This window comes from Nicotiana sylvestris, chromosome 1, assembly GCF_000393655.2.
Source record: "Nicotiana sylvestris chromosome 1, ASM39365v2, whole genome shotgun sequence".
Lineage (NCBI taxonomy): Eukaryota > Viridiplantae > Streptophyta > Magnoliopsida > Solanales > Solanaceae > Nicotiana > Nicotiana sylvestris.
The window spans coordinates 43,727,825-43,745,934 of NC_091057.1; the positions used below are offsets into that span (position 1 = coordinate 43,727,825).

At 40.3% G+C, this 18,110-nt stretch overlaps 2 protein-coding genes across 2 annotated transcripts; one reads left to right on the plus strand and one right to left on the minus strand.

Annotated features, from left to right (window-relative positions):
• Positions 1-10,668: 10,668 nt before the first annotated feature.
• LOC138869506 (uncharacterized) lies at positions 10,669-11,064 on the plus strand. Its single transcript, XM_070147126.1, has one exon. The coding sequence runs from the start codon at positions 10,669-10,671 to the stop codon at positions 11,062-11,064; it is 396 nt and encodes a 131-aa protein (XP_070003227.1).
• Positions 11,065-16,526: 5,462 nt separating this feature from the next.
• On the minus strand, positions 16,527-17,222 carry LOC138869510 (secreted RxLR effector protein 161-like). The gene has a single exon (XM_070147132.1). It carries the CDS (start codon positions 17,220-17,222, stop codon positions 16,527-16,529), a length of 696 nt encoding a protein of 231 aa, XP_070003233.1.
• Positions 17,223-18,110: the final 888 nt, after the last annotated feature.

The window sequence follows — 18,110 nt, forward strand, 5'->3', positions numbered from 1 at the left end:
CTAACACTCCCCCTCAATCGACACATGGATGCATGTGGAGATTGTCTCTAAGACGTTTAAACTTATGGGAAACAAGACCTTTAGTAAGAATATCAGCAACTTGTTGATCGGTTGGTAAATACCGCACCAAAATAGCCAGAAGCAACCTGTTCACGAACAAAATGGAAATCAATAGCTAAATGCTTTGCCCGTGAATGGTAGATAGGATTCACAGTCAAGTATAATGCACTAATATTGTCACAACAAACAAGAGGAGGGTCCGGAAGATAAATATGAAGATCACACAATAACTGCTGAACCCAAAGAGTATCAGCAACAGTGTATGCCATGGCGCGATATTCGGCCTTTGTGCTAGAGCGAAACACGGTGTGTTGCTTCTTAGAAGACTAAGAGATTAGATTATTACCAAAAAATAAAAGAGAACCAGAGGTAGAGCATCGAGTATATATCAGGACAACCAGCCCAATCAACATTAATGTAAGCAGCTAATGAGATAGAATTTGAAGGATGTAACAAAAGACCGTGATGCAATGTACCAGCAACATACCTTAAAATGCGTTTGACCGCTGAAAAATGATGAGGCTGAGGGGATTGCAGATATTGACTGACACTATTAACAACATAAGAAATATCTAGTCGCGTAAATGTTAGATAATGCAAAGCACCAACCAAACTGCGATAAAGGGAGCTTTCAACTGGAGAGGAAACTGAAGAGTCCAAAGAAGTAGAAGAAGATACTAGAGTAGCAACTGGCTTGCAACCAATAAGACCAGCTCGATCAAGAATATCCCTAGCATACTTAGCTTGACAAAGATGAAAACCTACAAAAGTTCGATAAATACGAGCTCCAAGAAAAAAATAAAGATCTCCAAGATCATTAATAGAAAATTCAACATGTAGCATGTCAGAAAACCATGATAACAACGAAGAATCTGACCCTGTAAGGATAATATCATCCACATAAAGGAGAAGATATAAATATCGTTTTCCAAATTTATAAACAAATAAGGAGCTATCGGCTCAACTGTTAGAAAATTCACGAGAGATAAGAAAGTGGCCAAAACGAGAAAACCAAGCCCGAGGAGCCTGCCTTTGAAGCTTACAAACATGATGGGGATAGTGAGAATCCCGAAAGCCCTGTGGTTTCTCCATATAAATAGTCTCAGCTAGTAAACCATTAAGAAATGCATTTTTAACATCAAACTGACGAATATACCATCCACGAGATAAGGCAATAGAAAGAACCAATCTAACAACAGCAGGACGAACCACCGGACTGAATGTCTCACTATAGTCCACACCATAAGATTGTATATATCCTTTAGCCACTAAACGTGCCTTACAACGAGCAAGAGATCCACAAATTTTTTCTTAACCTGATATACCCATTTACAACCAACCACATTGATATTTTGAAGGCGATGAGCAAGAGACCATGTATGATTAGCTAGAAGAGCATCAAACTCATCAGTCATAGCATTACGCCAACGAGAATCCTTAGCTATAGAACTATAACAAGATGGCTCAACCGGTAATTCAAATAGAGACTGAGCAAGTAAAGCATACTTTTGATTGGGTTTGACAACACCAAGTTTTGACCTGGTAACCATATGATGAGAAGAAGATAGCAATGGTGAAGTGGGAGGCGCGGAGGGAATTGATATAGAATGATCAGGAGATATATGTATAGATGGTGTGGAACTAGATGAAGGAAATAGGGAAGAACTCTGAGGAGCAATAGAAGAATGGTCAAGCAAAACCTGAGACGTAGAAGGAGGAGCAAAAACATCATAAGAGGGAGCACTAGAGTGTGCTGCAGTAGGTGATACAACACGGGAGGGTTGAGTCAATGAGGTATGACAAGTAAAGGAAGAAAAATTAAGGAAATAAGGAAGAAGATGTAGAGTGGCATATGGAAAGCAATGTTCGACAAAGAGAACAGATCGACTTGTATAAACACGTTGAATATTAAGACGGAGACAACTATATCCTTTGTGATTGAAACTATATCCAATAAAGATACATGGAGATTAGGGATTATCTAGTTTGTGAATTCGATAAGGGCGCAAATTGGAGTAACAGAGGTAGGCAAATAGACGTAAAATAGAGTAGTCAGGATCAATCCAAAAAAGAAGACGAAAGGGAGAAGAATAATTAAGTAAGGGTGTCAGTAGCCAATTTATCAGGTATGTGGCTATTTGAAAAGCCTCAACCCAAAGATTTAGCGAAGCTTTGGCATGATAAAGGAGAGTACGAGCCATATCAGCAAGACGACGATACTTGCGCTCAGCTACACTATTTTGTTGTGGTGTGTGAGGACATGAGAGCTGAAAAATAATATCATTACTAGAAAGAAATGTCAAGAATTGTGCACTAGTGAATTCAACCCCACCATCAGAACGAAAACATTTGATAGAAGCAAAAAATTGCTTTTCCACAAGAGCTTTAAATGCACAAAAGCAATGAAAAACTTTGCTTTTATTACTCAATGGATAAAGTCACAAATACTTGGAAAAGTCATAAATAAAAATAACATAATATCCAAATCCAGTAACAGAGGAAAATGGTGACATCTATACATCAAAGTGAAACAACTCTAACACATGAGTTGAAGAAGAAGTACTAATAGAAAATGGTAAAGTAAAATGCTTAGAAGTCAAACAAGAATTACAAAAGAATTACCCAAAGACTGTATTATTAAAAGAAATAAAATTCCTATACCTAAGTGATGCAAGGACTGTAGATCCTGGATGACCAAGACGAGCATGTCAAACTGATGCATGAACCAAGGAGAAAGCGAGGGCTTCTGATGAAGAGGAGGACGAGCAAGAAACATGTTGATAAATGGATAGAGAGGCCCATCATTGTGGTATATGTGGAGGATTTTCCCCCTCTACAAATCCTTTACAACAAAACCCCAAGGAAAAAATTCAATTGAGCAAATATTATCTTTCATAAATTGACGAACAGAAAGTAACTTTTTACGAAGAAGTGGAACACATAAGACAGAGGGCAAGGAAAAGTATGAGACGAAGTGGACAAAGAGAAAGAAGCAATAGAATGAATAGGAACTGATTCACCATTGCCAACAAGTGTAGAATTATTAAAAGTTGGAGTAGGAGAAGAAATATTACATTGGTCAAAAGACATGTGTGAGGTCGCTCCTGAATCCAAGTACCAATTTCTGTCAGTCAGAGAATGGAGAGACAAGGCTGCCAAGTGTGATTGAGCTGTGGTGGGAGAAAATGAATAACTATGATGATGCAGGAAAGAGATAGCTGTTTGTCCAGTCATACCATAAATCTAACAAGTAACCTTAGGAGTAGTCGGGTTCCGCATGGCAAATGGAGGCATTTGAATAGGGGAAGCACCAAGAACACCCTTATCATATCCATGAGGAACTGTGGACTGCTGCCGAACATTATGCTGATAATGACTTCCATAAGACTGTTGAGAAGAAAAACCATGACCTCGTCGACCAGAGCACCACCATGACAATATTTCCCGCAATGGTAGTTTCGATAACGACCAAAGTTACCATGGTCAGAAGATGGAACAACAAGAGAAGATGAAGTAACATCAGAAGATGAACAACTAACAAAGCGGTAGGCAGAGGAGCAGAGGCCACATCACTTGTAGGCAGAATGCGCACCTCGTGGGTAATGAGCATAGACCACAACTTTGCAAAAGTCGGAGGATGGCGCATATTAGACGACATAATAATAAATGATTCATAAGAGACAGGAAGGCCATTCAAAGCACAACGTACCAATTCAAGGTCATCCACACCACGACCGCTAGAATGAAGGCAATCGGTAAATTCACATATCTTTTCCATGTACGAATCAATAGATTGTTCTCCCTCTTTAAATGTTTGATAAGTGGGGGTTTGAACTACTTATTAACACCTTTTTGCTTTAATTTTAGTTCGATAGTATTGAATTATGTTCCTGAAACTAACAAAAATATGCAAATTGCAGGAATGATGGAAGTTTGGTCTCCCAAGATGAAATCCAACTCAAAAAGGAGTGTTCTGAATCACAAAGCAATAAAAGGCGTAGAATCAAAGAAGTGCGGTCCACAGAAGGATTTCTGCGACCGCAAAGAAAGTGCGAACCACAGAATTCCTTCTGTGGCCGCAAACTAAGTAAAAACACCCAACAGAACTTTGGCCAATGTGCGGACCACACATGAATTGTGCAGTCACAAAACAGGATTTTTACTGACAAATGATTCCAAGTTCAGAGAGTGTGCAAAAGACCAAGTTCTGACGCCTTGCTGAAGTGTGGACCCACAAGAATTGTGCGGCCGTAGAAGATACTTTGCAGCCACAATCCAGAAATGTGCGGCTGTAGAATCCTAGTGCCTACCAACTGAAGAAATCTGTAGACCGCACATGGAATTGTGCAGCCGCAGAACCTCTTGAGGGACATTTTTGTCAGCGAATAAATAGACGGGTTTCACATGTTAGGTCAAGTTTTCGGAGTTTGAGCTGTTGTAGCCGTTACATTTTGCTATTTTAGGAAGTTTGTGACCATTTTAGTGTTTAAACATTATATTTTATCATTTTAATCTTTGATTATGAGTTTAATTATATTTTATTCTTTATTTTATTCAATTCCCACTATGACTAGCTAGATTCTTACTAGGGTTGTGACCCAACCCTAGTGTGTAAACCTTATGGGTATTTAATTTAATTCTTGTTTATGATTGGGTGTTGATTATTTAGATTAGTTCATGCTTCAATTTCAAAATTAATGGTTGCAAACACTGATTTATGCCTTTTTGGCTTAGTCTTTACTTGAGAAAGAGGGACCTAGTCTAGGATAACTTAGCCAACAAGGAATTGGGTTAATTGAGAATTTGATTAGCCTTAATTAAAAGGTCCAAACTAGAGATAATAAGAACCCGACTTGAGCTCATATCAACTATTTTGTTTGATATCCATTTGGACTTGAGAAAGCCAAATTGCGCAAAATCACTCTTTGACCGAGAGATATTGAGGGGGTAACGTAGATTTGAGAGCTATAATACACCCCAATCAACAAAATGAGTATTAACATCTTTAACCCATTAATCGAACACCTAGGTTATGGTCACATCCCTAGGCTTTTTAACTATTTATAAAAACATAAAAAATAATCATTCATTTCTAGTTTCTTTTCCTTAGCTTACGATTGTTAGAGTAATAGTAGATGTAGAAATCAAAACATTTTGTGGAAGTGCAAATTTAGTTAATCCATTCTCTTTCTTTAAGTGTATACTTCTAAAACCCCTTCTAACTCCCTGTGGATTCGACCCCGACTCATAGTTGGGTAAATTATATTGCATACGATTGTATCATATCTCTTATCGAGGTGTGTTGTGGATGTCATCAATTTTTGGCGCCATTGCCGGAGAGTTAAAACAATGTTAGCTATATATTTGGGTTTGTTTTGGAATATCTCTATTTTCTTCTGTGTTACTAACTAGTGTGAGAAATTTTAGGTATAATTATGGTGGCAAACAATGATCTTGGAAATGTGCCTTTGGGGGATGTGGATAGCAAGGACGAGCAAGTCGAAGAGGTACCTCTTGAACCTCAAGCCAATCAAAGAGTCCGAGCGCCTCATGAAAATGTGCCCGTTCCATCCCCACCTCCACCACTAGCGGCTCCACACCAGATATTGCCCAATGAAGGTTATGCTAGTGCAATAGTCCATCCCCATATTAGGCCAGGAAACTTCCAAATCACCAATGTGATGCTCACTTTGCTTGAGCAACGGGGTTTCTTCACCGGTGCTCCAACTCAAAATGCGTATAAATATTTGAAAGGGTTTGTGGATACTTGTTGGGGGAGAAAACAAATGAATGTCTTCGAGGATGCATTGAGGCTAAGGATTTTTCCCTTCTCTCTACGGAGAAAAGCATTAGATTGGTTGGAACGATTGTTGAACCATTCAATTCACAATTGGGATGAATTGACGGAAACGTTCATTGCTAAGTTCTTCTCTCCCAGACACATGGCTACACTCCGAGATGAGATTTTGGCATTTAAGCAAGAGCTGAATGAACCACTACATGAGATATGGGAGCACTATTGAACAATGGTTAAGGAATGTCCCAACAATGATATGACGAAAAACATGATTCAACAAACCTTTTATCATGGGATTAACACAACCAACCAATGTGTAGTGAATCAATTTGACGGTGGGAACTTTATGACTACACCTTATGCAGAGGCGTGTGAGATTTTGGATGAGATGGCGGAAACGTCATCGCTTGGTAATCTCGGGCCAATGTTCCACAAGGTGACCCGAATATGATCCACTTTCACAAAGAATTGCAAGATCATGGGCAAGCCATAGCCAAATTTACAACCACCATGGCTCAACTAGGAAAGGTCCAACTTAATCAAGTGCAAGCTCCTAAGCAAGTCAATGTTATGGAAGGAGTGAACATGATGGTGAACAATAGAAGGACCAAGGGTCTACAAGTGCAAAATCGAGTGGAGAACTATGTGCAAGAAGATAGTGGTTTTGAGAAAGATGATTCCTATATTGAACGAGAAGAAGAAGTGCAATATGTGAACAATGTTCAAGGGCAAAGAAACAATTTCCAAGGCCCAAGCCAACAACAATGACGACCTCAAAATAATCAAGGCAATTAGAATTCTAACAATCAAGGAAATTGGAGTGGAGGCAACAATAAAGGGAATTGGCATAACAACAATAATCAATGAAATTGGAGTGGAAATAACCAAGAAAATTGGGGGGAAGGGGTTAACAATCAAGGCAGATGGAACAACAATCAAGGCAATAGGGGGTCGGGTTTTCAAAGCCCCCAATGTACCAACAACTGAGCAACCTGCCTCATTATCCTTCCCATGATTCAAGTTCTTCAAAGAATGAGATGGGGAGTCTTGGAAATATGTTCAAGTAAATGATGGAAAAAAATGTCGATTCGGATGCCCAACTTGCCTCACACAACACATCAATCCGAAACCTAGAAATCCAAAATGGGGCAAATTTCTCAAGCTCTAAATTTTCATCCTAAGGGGATACTACCAAGTGACACGGTAGTAAACCCAAAGGGTGGAAACAACACGGGACATGCCATGGCCGTTACCACAAGAACTGGAAGAGGGGGGAATGCACCTATCTCAAGTCAAAGGTAACTTGCTGATGATGATCAAGTGATGCAAGAAGAGAAGATCCTGAACAATGTGGTGTAACCTAATGATGAAGTTCGGATTGACATTGATGATAGTGTGTAAGAGACTCAAGAGGAAGTGAACCCGTCTAGGGAACACATTATTGATATACTGGAGCCGGTAATGCAAAAGGCTAAAGCACCATTGCCTAAGCCTCCACCTCCATACCCTCAAAGACTTGACAAGAAAAATGGTGAGAATCAATTCAAAAAATTTATTCAAATGATAAAGAGTCTCTCAATCAATGTGCCATTAGTTGAAGCTTTGGAACAAATGCCCGGTTATGCAAAGTTTATTAAGGACCTTGTAACAAAGAAGCAGTCAATAAATTTTGAAACCATCAAAGTCACTCATCAAGTGAGTGCAATTATGCACTCAATGGCTCCTAAGTTAGAGGATCCCGGAGCTTTCACGACTCATTGTACAACTGGAAGTATCGAGTTTTCTAAAGCTCTTTGTGATCTTAGGGCAAGTATCAATTTGATGCCCTATTCGGTTTTCTAGACTTTGGAAATTGGGCAACCAAGACCCGCCTATATGAAATTGCAAATGGCCGATCGTACTATGAAGAGGCCTTTGGGAGTGGTTGAAGATGTTTTGGTTCGTGTTGATAAATTCATTCTTCCAACAGATTTTGTCATTCTAGATTGTGAGATTGATTAGGAAGTGCCGATTATTCTTGGGCGACCTTTCCTTGCTACGGGGAAGGCTCTTTGTGATGTTGAAGCCAGATAACTTACTTACAGTTTGGTGATGAAAAATTAGTATTCCATGTGTGTAAGTCCATGCAACAACCAAATAGAAATGAGGTGTGTTCTTTTCTGGACTTGGTGACCGATGTTATTGTTGATGAAACAAGTGCTACAATCAACGTTGGTGATATGTTGGAGGCTGTCTTGCTCTAATTTAGTGATGGCGAGATGGATGGATTGATGAAATGTGTGAACTATTTGCAAGGAATGGGTTCATACAATTATGCACCCGAAAATTATCCTTGGAGCTTGAAAATAAGACAAATCCTCCTACAAAGCCTTCTATTAAAGAGCCTCTACTTTAGAGTTGAAGCCATTGCCTCCACATCTTCGGTATGAATTTATTGGTCCTTATTCTACTTTAGCGGTTATTATTTCCTCTAATTTGACTAACGTGTAGGTAGATTCCACCTTGGTGGTGCTACAAAAAAGGAAGAAGGCTATTGGGTGGACCTTGGCGGATATTCGGGGGACAAGGCCCACCTTTTGCATGCATAAGATCAAATTGGAGGATGTCACCGAACCATCTATTAAACATCAAAAGAGACTCAATGAGGCTATGCAAGAAGTTGTCAAAAAGAAGATTATCAAGTGGTTGGATGCCGGGGTTGTCTGCCCCATCTTCAATAGTTCATGGACCTTTCCGGTTCAATGTGTCCCAAAGAAGGGGGGGCATGATGGTGGTTACCAATGACAAGAATGAGTTGATTCCTACAAGAATGGTGAACCGGTTGGAGGGTGTGTATAGACTATCACAAGCTCAACAAAGTCACAAGGAAGGATCACTTTCCACTTCCTTTCTTAGACCAAATGCCGATAGATTGACGGTCGTGCTTTATATTGCTTTCTTGATGGGTACTCGGGCTATAACCAAATTCTCATTCCTCCGTAAGATCAAGAGAAAACAACCTTTACATGTCCCTATGGTACTTTCGCGTTCAAGCAGATGCCATTTGGTTTGTGCAATGCACCGACGACTTTTTATGATGGCTATTTTCACGGACATGGTGGATGACTACCTTGAAATTTTTATGGATGACTTATCAGTGATTGGAGATTATTTTGATGATTGTCTTGCAAATTTGAACAAAGCATTGGCTACATGTGAAGAAACCAATTTGGTGCTCAATTGGGAGAAATGTCATTTCATGATCAAGGAAGGCATTTTCCTTGGCCACAAAATCTCAAGGAATGGGATTGAAGTTGACAAGACAAAGATTGAGGTGATTTCTAAGCTTCCACCTCCAAATTCGGTGAAGGGTGTGCGGAGTTTATTAGGCCACGCAGGTTTTTACCGGCGCTTCATCAAATATTTCTCCAGTGTGGAGAACCCGTTGTGCAAGCTTCTTTAAAAGGATGCTAAGTTCAACTTCAATGATGATTGCATGAGAGCTTTTGAATTGTGGAAGCTCAAGTTGACAACTAATCCCATCATCACCGCTCCAAATTGGAGTGTGCCTTTTGAACTCATGTGTGATGCAAGTGACGTTGTGGTTGGGGCTGTTTTGGGGCAGTGCATCAACAAAAATGTTCATTCGGTCTACTATGCTAGTAAGACCATGAATAGTGATCAAGTCAACTATACCGTTACAGAGAAATATCTCCTTTCCATTGTATTTGTAATTGAGAAGTTCCGCCCCTACTTGAGGGGTGAAAAAGTCATTGTCCATATAGATCATGAGCTCGGTTGATGAGATGGGTGCTCTTGTTGCAAGAGTTTGATATTGACATCCAAGATAGAAAAGGTAGTGAAAACCAAGTGGCGGACCACTTGTCTCGTTTGGAGGAGGAGGGGAGGCCGCATGATGGCCTTGAAATCAATGACTCCTTCCTCGATGAGCAACTCTTGGCTATTTCAATGAAAGAGGTGCCATGGTTTGCGGACTTAGCAAATTTTCTTGTATGTGGAATCATCCCGGATGAGTTCTCTTCAAGCCAAAGGAGGAAGCTCAAACGGAATTGTCAAGATTATTATTGGGATGAACCATACCTCTTCTGGATTTGTACGGATGGGGTGATTAGAAGATGTGTACCAGAAGAAGAGCAAGGTGAAATTCTTAGGGCTTGTCATTCTTTTCCATATGGTGGTAATCATGGTGGAGCGAGAACTCCAACCAAAGTGCTTAGTTGTGGCTTCTATTGGCTCACTCTTTACAAGGATGCAAGTGAGTTAGTGAAAAAATGTGATGAATGTCAACGGGCCAGTGGAATCTCAAAGAAAAATGAAATGCCTCTCACGACTATTTTGGAGATTGATATTTTATATGTGTGGGGTATTGACTTCATAGGCCCTTTTGTGAGTTCTTGTGGAAACACCTACATCTTGGTCGCTGTGGATTATGTGTCCAAATGGGTTGAGACCATTTTTTTACCCAACAATGAGGCGAGAAGTATGGTGGCTTTCTTGAAGAAGAATATTTTCACAAGGTTTGGTACTCCACGTGCAATTATAAATGATGGGGGTCACATTTTTGCAACAAGGTTTTTGACACTTTACTTAGCAAGTATGGTGTTACTCACAAACAAATACGGTGTCTCCAGCCGGAAGATAAAGAGTATTTTGTCCAAAACGGTGAATGCTAATTGGACGGATTGGTCCAAGAATCTTGATGATGTATTATGGGCTTTCGGATGGATTACAAAGCGCCTATCGAAATGTCACCATACCGGTAGGTGTTCAGAAAAGCTTGTCATCTTCCGGTGAAACTAGAGCACAAGGCCATGCGGGCTTTAAAGAAGTTGAATCTTGATTGGGATGTAGCTACTAACTTGAGAGTTGCACAATTGAATGAATTGGATGATTTCCTATACCATGCTTATGCAAGTTCGTCCTTGTACAAAGAAAAGATGAAATATCTTCACGACAAATACATTTGGAACAAAGAGTTCAAGGTGGGTGATCTTGTATTGTTGCTTAACTCAAGGTTGAGGATGTTTCCCGGGAAGCTAAAATCCAAATGGAATGGTCCTTTTGAAATTGTGGGTGTGACACCTTTTGGTGCATTAGACTTGAAGAACAAAACAAATAAAGTATTCCAAGTCAATGGTCACCGGGTGAAGCACTACTTGGGAAAAATTGGAGATAGCCACGTCGTCGCGACCATTCATTTCACTTGAGGGTATTCTACATCGTGCCGCGACGTAAAATCAGGTGCTTCTTGGAAGACAACCCAAGTTTCTTTACCTTTTCTTTTGTAGTTAGGTGCTATTTTTATTCTAACTTTATTTGAAGTGTGCTACAGGGATGAGTGTGACTTACAGGAATTGTGGACAAAATATGGTTAAGTATTCAAAATTTGTGCGCACCGCACATTTCTATGTGCTATAGCAGAAGAGCATTGAGGCTGCACATTCCTCTTGCGGACCGCACAATTGAGATGTCAAAAATACCAACTCTCTGAAGTTTACGCTTGTTAGTGAAGAGGTCGATCTGTGACCGCACGTGAAATCTGCGGCTGCACCTGAAAATGTGCGGACCGCAGATGAAGTTCTGAGATGAGGCCCACAGGTGAAAGAGTGAGGACCGCACATGAAAATGTGAGGCCGCACTCGTCCTTCTTCCCCTTATCAAACAGTTGGTATAAATAGAGGAACATGACCCATTTTATGCCTTTTCCCCTCTCTGAACGTAACACTGTGCTATGTTGATTTTCTTGGAGATTTCTGACTGTCTTCACACACCACCACCTTGATCATTCACTCATTATACTCATTTTATCTCATATGCTTCAATTTCAGGTTAGTATAATTTTTAGACTTTTTGTTCTTAGGCCATATGTTATTAGAGTTCAATTGTGTGTCTATGTGGGACAAATCTTAAATAGGTAAACTTGATACATGCTCTAATGGGGTTGGGTCAGTACAATTTCATGGTTTTAGAATGTTGACATGTCTAATTATGCGAGAAACTTAAAAACCTAAGTAGAAAAATTTGGTATGTACTTAACTTTTGAAATCTCTGGCTGCACTTGAATTTGTGCAGTCCGTAAATGTTGAATTTGGGAAACTTAGTGAAGAAACTACAGCCGCAAGTTAAAATGTACGGACCGCAAAATTCCCTTTGCGTCCACAGAACAACACATTTTCTGTCCTTAGAGAGTACTCACTTTGAGACTCCAATGTGCAGCCACAAGTCTAAGTTTGCGGACTGCAGAAATCCTCTTGCAGTGGCAGATTAGTCAATTCTCTGTCATCAGAGATTTAGCATTTTTGGAATTCAGAGGTGTGGCCACAAGTCCAATTGTGCGGACCGCACTTCTCTTCTACGGCCGTACAAAAAAAATGTGCGGTCCGTGAGTTCACATCTGCGGCCGCAAGTGATATTGTGCGGACCATAGATCACTTTCCCTACAAGCATGATTTAACTGTACACCCCCACTATGTCTCATGGCTTATCCGTTACTTACATGTCTCCAGTATATGTTTGAACATCAAATTTCAACTAACAATAACCTCTGCCTGATACAGACAAAGGTTCGATCTAGAGGACGAGGCGACACTTCAAAGAGGAGAGGCGAACCTTCTCGGGCCGAGGCAAAAGTGCCTTGCCCCTTATCCAGCAAAAGACAATAAGAAAGAAAGAAATAGGCGTGTTAGTTTGTATGAGCCCACCAATCAGTAGAATACCTGGTCCTCTATGAGGTTATGCTGAGAATGCTAATAAAGCTGTAAGTAAATGAGACACAAGATTTTTACGTGGCAAAATCCCAACTCAAGGGGACAAAAACCACGACCTACACCTGTAGGCTTTCAACTTCACTAACTTGTAAACACCTATTACAAGCCACTTTGTAATGACTCCATTACAAAGAATTCAACTCATCTAACTTGTGGTACTCTCACCATAAGCCACTTTGTCATTCTCTAGTTACAAACACTTTAACTAACTTGTGATACTCTTATCACAAGCCACTTTGTCACTCTCTAGTTACAAAGACTTTAACTTATAACTAAACATAGTCACAACATAAACTCAGAGAGTTTACGGATTTTACAAGAGGGTTCCTAATCAACGCTTCTGGCTAAGCAGTTTAGGAGATACAATAAGAACAATCACAAAGTTACAATTCAACTAAGGACAACAAAATACTAACTTTAGGACTTGGTCCGTAGTAGCGTTTAACTTTGTTCTTCAAGCTCATGAGAATTAATTTCTCTGTTGTGGAAAAGGCTTGAATGAGAAACAGAAGTGTTCAAGTGATGTTTTGATATAAACTCCTTGTTTATACACCTTGATGACACCATTTGAAATGATGTAAGCACTTTAGTTAGTCAAGGAATAAGTGGGCACTGGAAGCAGTGTAGTGCAGGCAGAAACAATGTAGGCAGTCACGTTGCTTACAAATGTGTCCCATTGAATTCGTATTGCTATGAGGGAACAACAAAGGTATCATGTCCTTATTTGGTTCTCTATCCCTTGAAGCTATAGCAGTTCATATTGAGCTGGAATCCATTAACTTGCAGTGTAGCCCAAGTCTGTCAGGTTCCCTATCTAGTTCTTGACAACGTTTGTTAGATCATCAAAACATAAGTCAAAGACATTGAAAATCTATCAATTTATCTCTTTTTGATGATGACAAACTTAAACAGATAACGTGTATTTAGAGCAAGATGAACCAGATAAAGTAATAGGAACTCATAAGTGTTCCCCCTGACTTTATGCCTTCCTTTTAGAATCATGTTCCTTTTTGATCATATATTCCCCCTTTTGGCATCATTAAAAAGAGACCAGCAGATAAATAGCATAAAGAACTCTAGCCGAGCTAACTCATGCCACATATGTGCACACAACATGATAGAGAAGAGAAATATAAAATTTAAGCAATGAGATAATAAAAGAAGATATATTTTATATTAATAAAATTTAATATGCCTTTGCTTAAAAAGCAAGGGCAACATTGGACTGTTAAGGCGGGAGTAGTACTGTTTCATCCCAACCACATCAAAAAAAGAAAATAAAACATCTATCAAACAAAACAAAAAAACGTAAAAGGACATTTCCAGAAACTGGTCACTGAAGGGATACTTAGGGGGCACTAGGAGTAGAGGGATTAGAAGCTGCAGCAAGTGTTCAGAGAACAAGGTCTATTCGGGCATTGGCCGATTTTTTCTCATTGAGCAATTCTGCTTTCAGGTTCTCTACTTACGCCCTGAGATCAGCATTCTCCTTTGTGAAACAAGCTACTTCATCATTTGACGCCGGAACCCCTTGGGCTTGCTGACCTTCCAGAATAGCATTCCTAGCCTTCAACCGACGAATCTCCTCAGTTGCACTATTTTGAGCATTAATGAGCTGTGAGATGATTGATGTACTTCCTAACCCCCCCCCCCCATTCTTTTCTATGCACTCGCATTCTTCCGATGTCGTCTGTGAGAAAGTCTACTTCTTAGTTCCCGCCTTGCCTTGCCCCAGTGGCACCTCAAAGAACTTAAACACTCGCGTAAGCAAAAACGCGGAGGGAAGGCCATGATTTACCATCTTTGAAGGTGCCTACCTTTTGCATGTGTTCAATCATAATAGCAGGAAGGCTTACAAGAGTAAAGCTATCCAGTTGCTCTATCAAGAACAGGTCAAACTTAGAAGTCACGGACCTCCTCTCAGCTCGAGGCAATAGAACTTTGTTTACAAATTCGAAAAGCAGCTGATAGACAGGGAGTAATGCCTTCTTATGGATATGGTCCCCCTTTTGGTTTGCATTGTCTTTTACCACGGCATTTCTGAAGTTAAACTGACACACATCCTTTACACTGGACATACCAACTGTAGGAACCTTAAGAATCTCTCCAAGCAACTTTACATCGAACACGATATCTACTCCATTCACTAAAGCACAAATGTGGTAGGTCTCAACAGGAAAAAGGCTAGCAAAGAAGCTTTGTACCTCATCCTCATACACCTTAGGTGCATCTATTTGGAACAGATGCACCCATCGTTGAAACTCAACCATTTCAAGAACTTGACACATACCAGCCATCTCAGAGATTGCTGGGTCAAAAGTACGACCCAGCAGAACCTTTTGATGCCTTAGGCGTTCTGAAATGGAACTTCCTTCACTCCTCAGTCTCTTCACATAACCAGGTTCGTGAACAGTTTCAGACTTGCATTTGCTGGACTTCCCACCACTTGATTTCTCTTTTCCCTTAGATTTGGTTAACACATCCTCATTAAACAGTAAGGACTCACTCACAACATCCTTCAACTTGGAACTAGGGGTTGAAACTCTTTCTACTAAAGCGGGCTGCTTCTTCTTCTAGGACCGTCTCACCAAAGAACCAGGTTCCTCTAGTGTTTTCTCTTCCACTTCTACCACAGGGACCGCTTTAACACATACTGGCACATTATCTTTCACCAACCTCCTCCTTTGCTTCTTACTACTTTTTCTGCTCTTTTGAAGGGCAGAGTCATAGGCTACCTTAGCTTGCAACCTAGTTGTGGGTCGCTTGGTGGAAGACTCAGGAGTGGACACCACCCTTCGCTTGACTATAAATGCATCAAGAGCCAGGTTGTCTAAATCCTCCTCATCACTGGACCTCATCTCAGGTGCCTGTATGTCCAAAGACACAACAGCAAATGCAGGAGTAGAACTGTCCTGGGAATGTGAACCCTGACCTAGGTCCTCCGGAGAGGGGCCAGGTTCCTCATGTGAGGGCCTAGTAGTTTCTGCTAGTGCTGCGCCTTCAACAGTTATAATGGCCCTTTCGTCTCCCATACCATGTACCTCATTTTTCTGAGAGATGATCTTATGCAGTACACCATTAACAGATACCACAAAGACATTTACAACATTTTCTTTCCTAATCGGTACTACTCCACCACGGAATATGTAGCAACAATGGCGGAACCCTTTGTGAGCTCAGGGTTTTGACCTTGTTCTCCACTTGTTCTTTGATTAGTCAGAACCTCAGAAGATAGAGAGAACGGATCAACAATTTTAGGGGTTTCTGAAATGAAAAGAGATGGAGAATTTAGGTGAGGTGTGATTTCAGCAGGGAGAGTATGAGTGGTTATAAAAGACTCAGAAGGGATGGAGGACTCCAAAGGTTTTTCAGTAATAGGTATGACTGAGGCAGGGAGGTCGGAGTTTGTATCAGCCATGGAAAGATGGAGTGAAGGTGCTTTGGGAAGTTCTAATGGAGGACTTATGGTTTATGGAGACAGAGAGGGGTTTTATTAAGAATGGATAATTATGAAGAGAGAGATAGGGACCAGTTCTGAAATGATGGTTGGGCATGGAGAAGTGCAATGTTTCAGAGGGAGATGGAACGATTTGAAGTGAAGAGACGTGACAGCAGAGTCTGAAAAGTTGGATGACATGGCAGTTGTGTTTTGTGCCTTTTTAAGACGTGTATTAGAGGATGCACAAAACTACTAACCTTTGGTACAAGAACCAGGTTCTTGACCTATTATTTGAAAGTATCAATCCTCTTTTATCATCTATGCACTGTATCTACATCTTTTATACTCATAATGCGTGTTTACCTGCAATGGTATTGAAGTGAGTTAGACATGGCCAGAAAACACTTTTAGCTAATTTTTGCTGAAGGTAATTTTTATAGCCAAATAATGAGGAATCAGGTTCTCAATTGGGCTTTAAAAGCCCCAACTTCACTCTGTTTCTTTCAAAATGTTCCCTATTTAATGCCTTGGTAAAGATGTCTGCAATTTGGTCTTCTGTGCTACAGAACTTCATATATATCAATCCTTTCTCCATATTGTCTCTCAGAAAGTGATGCCTCACATCAATATGCTTGGTCCTTTTGTGTGGAACTGGATTCTTGGCCATGTTGAGTGCGCTGGTGTTATCACATAGAAGGGGCATACTCTTAGTGAGTACCCCAAAGTCCTCCAATTGTTGCTTAATCCATAAAAGTTGTGCACAGCAGGATGCTGCGGCTATATATTCTGCTTTAGCTATTGAAAGAGCCACTGAGTTTTGCTTCCTTGTGCCCCAAGAGATAAGACATGAACCTAGGAAGTGAGCCATTCCAAAAGTGTTTTTCCTATCCACAAGATAACCTGCATAGTCTGCATCAGCATATTCAATGAGATTAAAATTGTCACCTGAGGGATAATAAAGAACCAGGTCTTGTGTTCCTTTAAAATATCTCAGAATTCTTTTGGCTGCCTTCAAATGAGATTCTTTAGGATTTGATTGAAACTTTGCACATCGCCCCACACTAAAGATAATATCAGGTCTACTTGCAGTAAGATAGAGAAGACACCCAATAATGCCTCTATTCATGGTTTGATTCACAGGAGGACCAGTTTCATCCATGTCCAGTCGAGTGGCCGTAGCAATGGGAGTGTCTATCACCTTTGATGCTTCCATGTCAAACCTCTTCAAGAGCTCCCTGATGTATTTTTGCTGACAAATGAATGTACCCTTTGGGGACTGTTTTACTTAAAGACCCAAGAAGAATTTCAGTTTCTCCCATCATACTCATTACAAACTCACTTCCCATGAGTTTTGCAAATTCTTCACACAGAGAATCAGATGTTGCCCCAAAAATGATATCATCAACATAGACATGAACAATGAATAGGTTCCTTCCCCGTTTCTCTAGGAATAGGGTGTTGTCAAGTTTCCATCTTTTAAAGCCATTTTCCAAGAGGAACTTTGATAGCCTTTCATACCAAACTCGAGGAGCCTACTTCAGCCTATACAATGCTTTGTCCAGTTTAAACACATATTTAGGATGTTCATGACATTTAAACCCTGGAGTTTGCTTTACATAGACTTCTTCCTTAAGAAGTCCATTCAGAAATGCACTTTTGACATCCATTTGGAACAAGGTGAATTCCATACGAGATGCAAAAGTGATTAGAATTCTAATAGCTTCCATGCGAGCGATCGGAGCAAACGTTTCATCATAGTCAATCCCTTCCTCCTAATTGTAGCCTTGAACCACTAGCCTGGCCTTGTTCCTTGTGGTATTTCCATGTTCATCAAGCTTGTTCCTGAATACCCACCTGGTTCCTATAATGGTTCGATCTGAGGGTCTGGGTACCAGGTGCCAGATGTTGTTCCTTTCAAACTGATGTAACTCGTCTTGCATGGTTTTAATCCACTCTACATCTTTCAAGGCTTCCTTGATATTTGTGTGTTATATTTGGGAGAGAAAGGCTAAGAAGGCAAGTGAATTTCTGGCTTTTGACCTAGTTT

Bases quoted from the DNA above. Each gene is read 5' to 3' on its own strand.
- LOC138869506 (XM_070147126.1), top strand. From the start codon at position 10,669: ATGCGGGCTTTAAAGAAGTTGAATCTTGATTGGGATGTAGCTACTAAC.
- LOC138869510 (XM_070147132.1), bottom strand. From the start codon at position 17,222: ATGGATGAAACTGGTCCTCCTGTGAATCAAACCATGAATAGAGGCATT.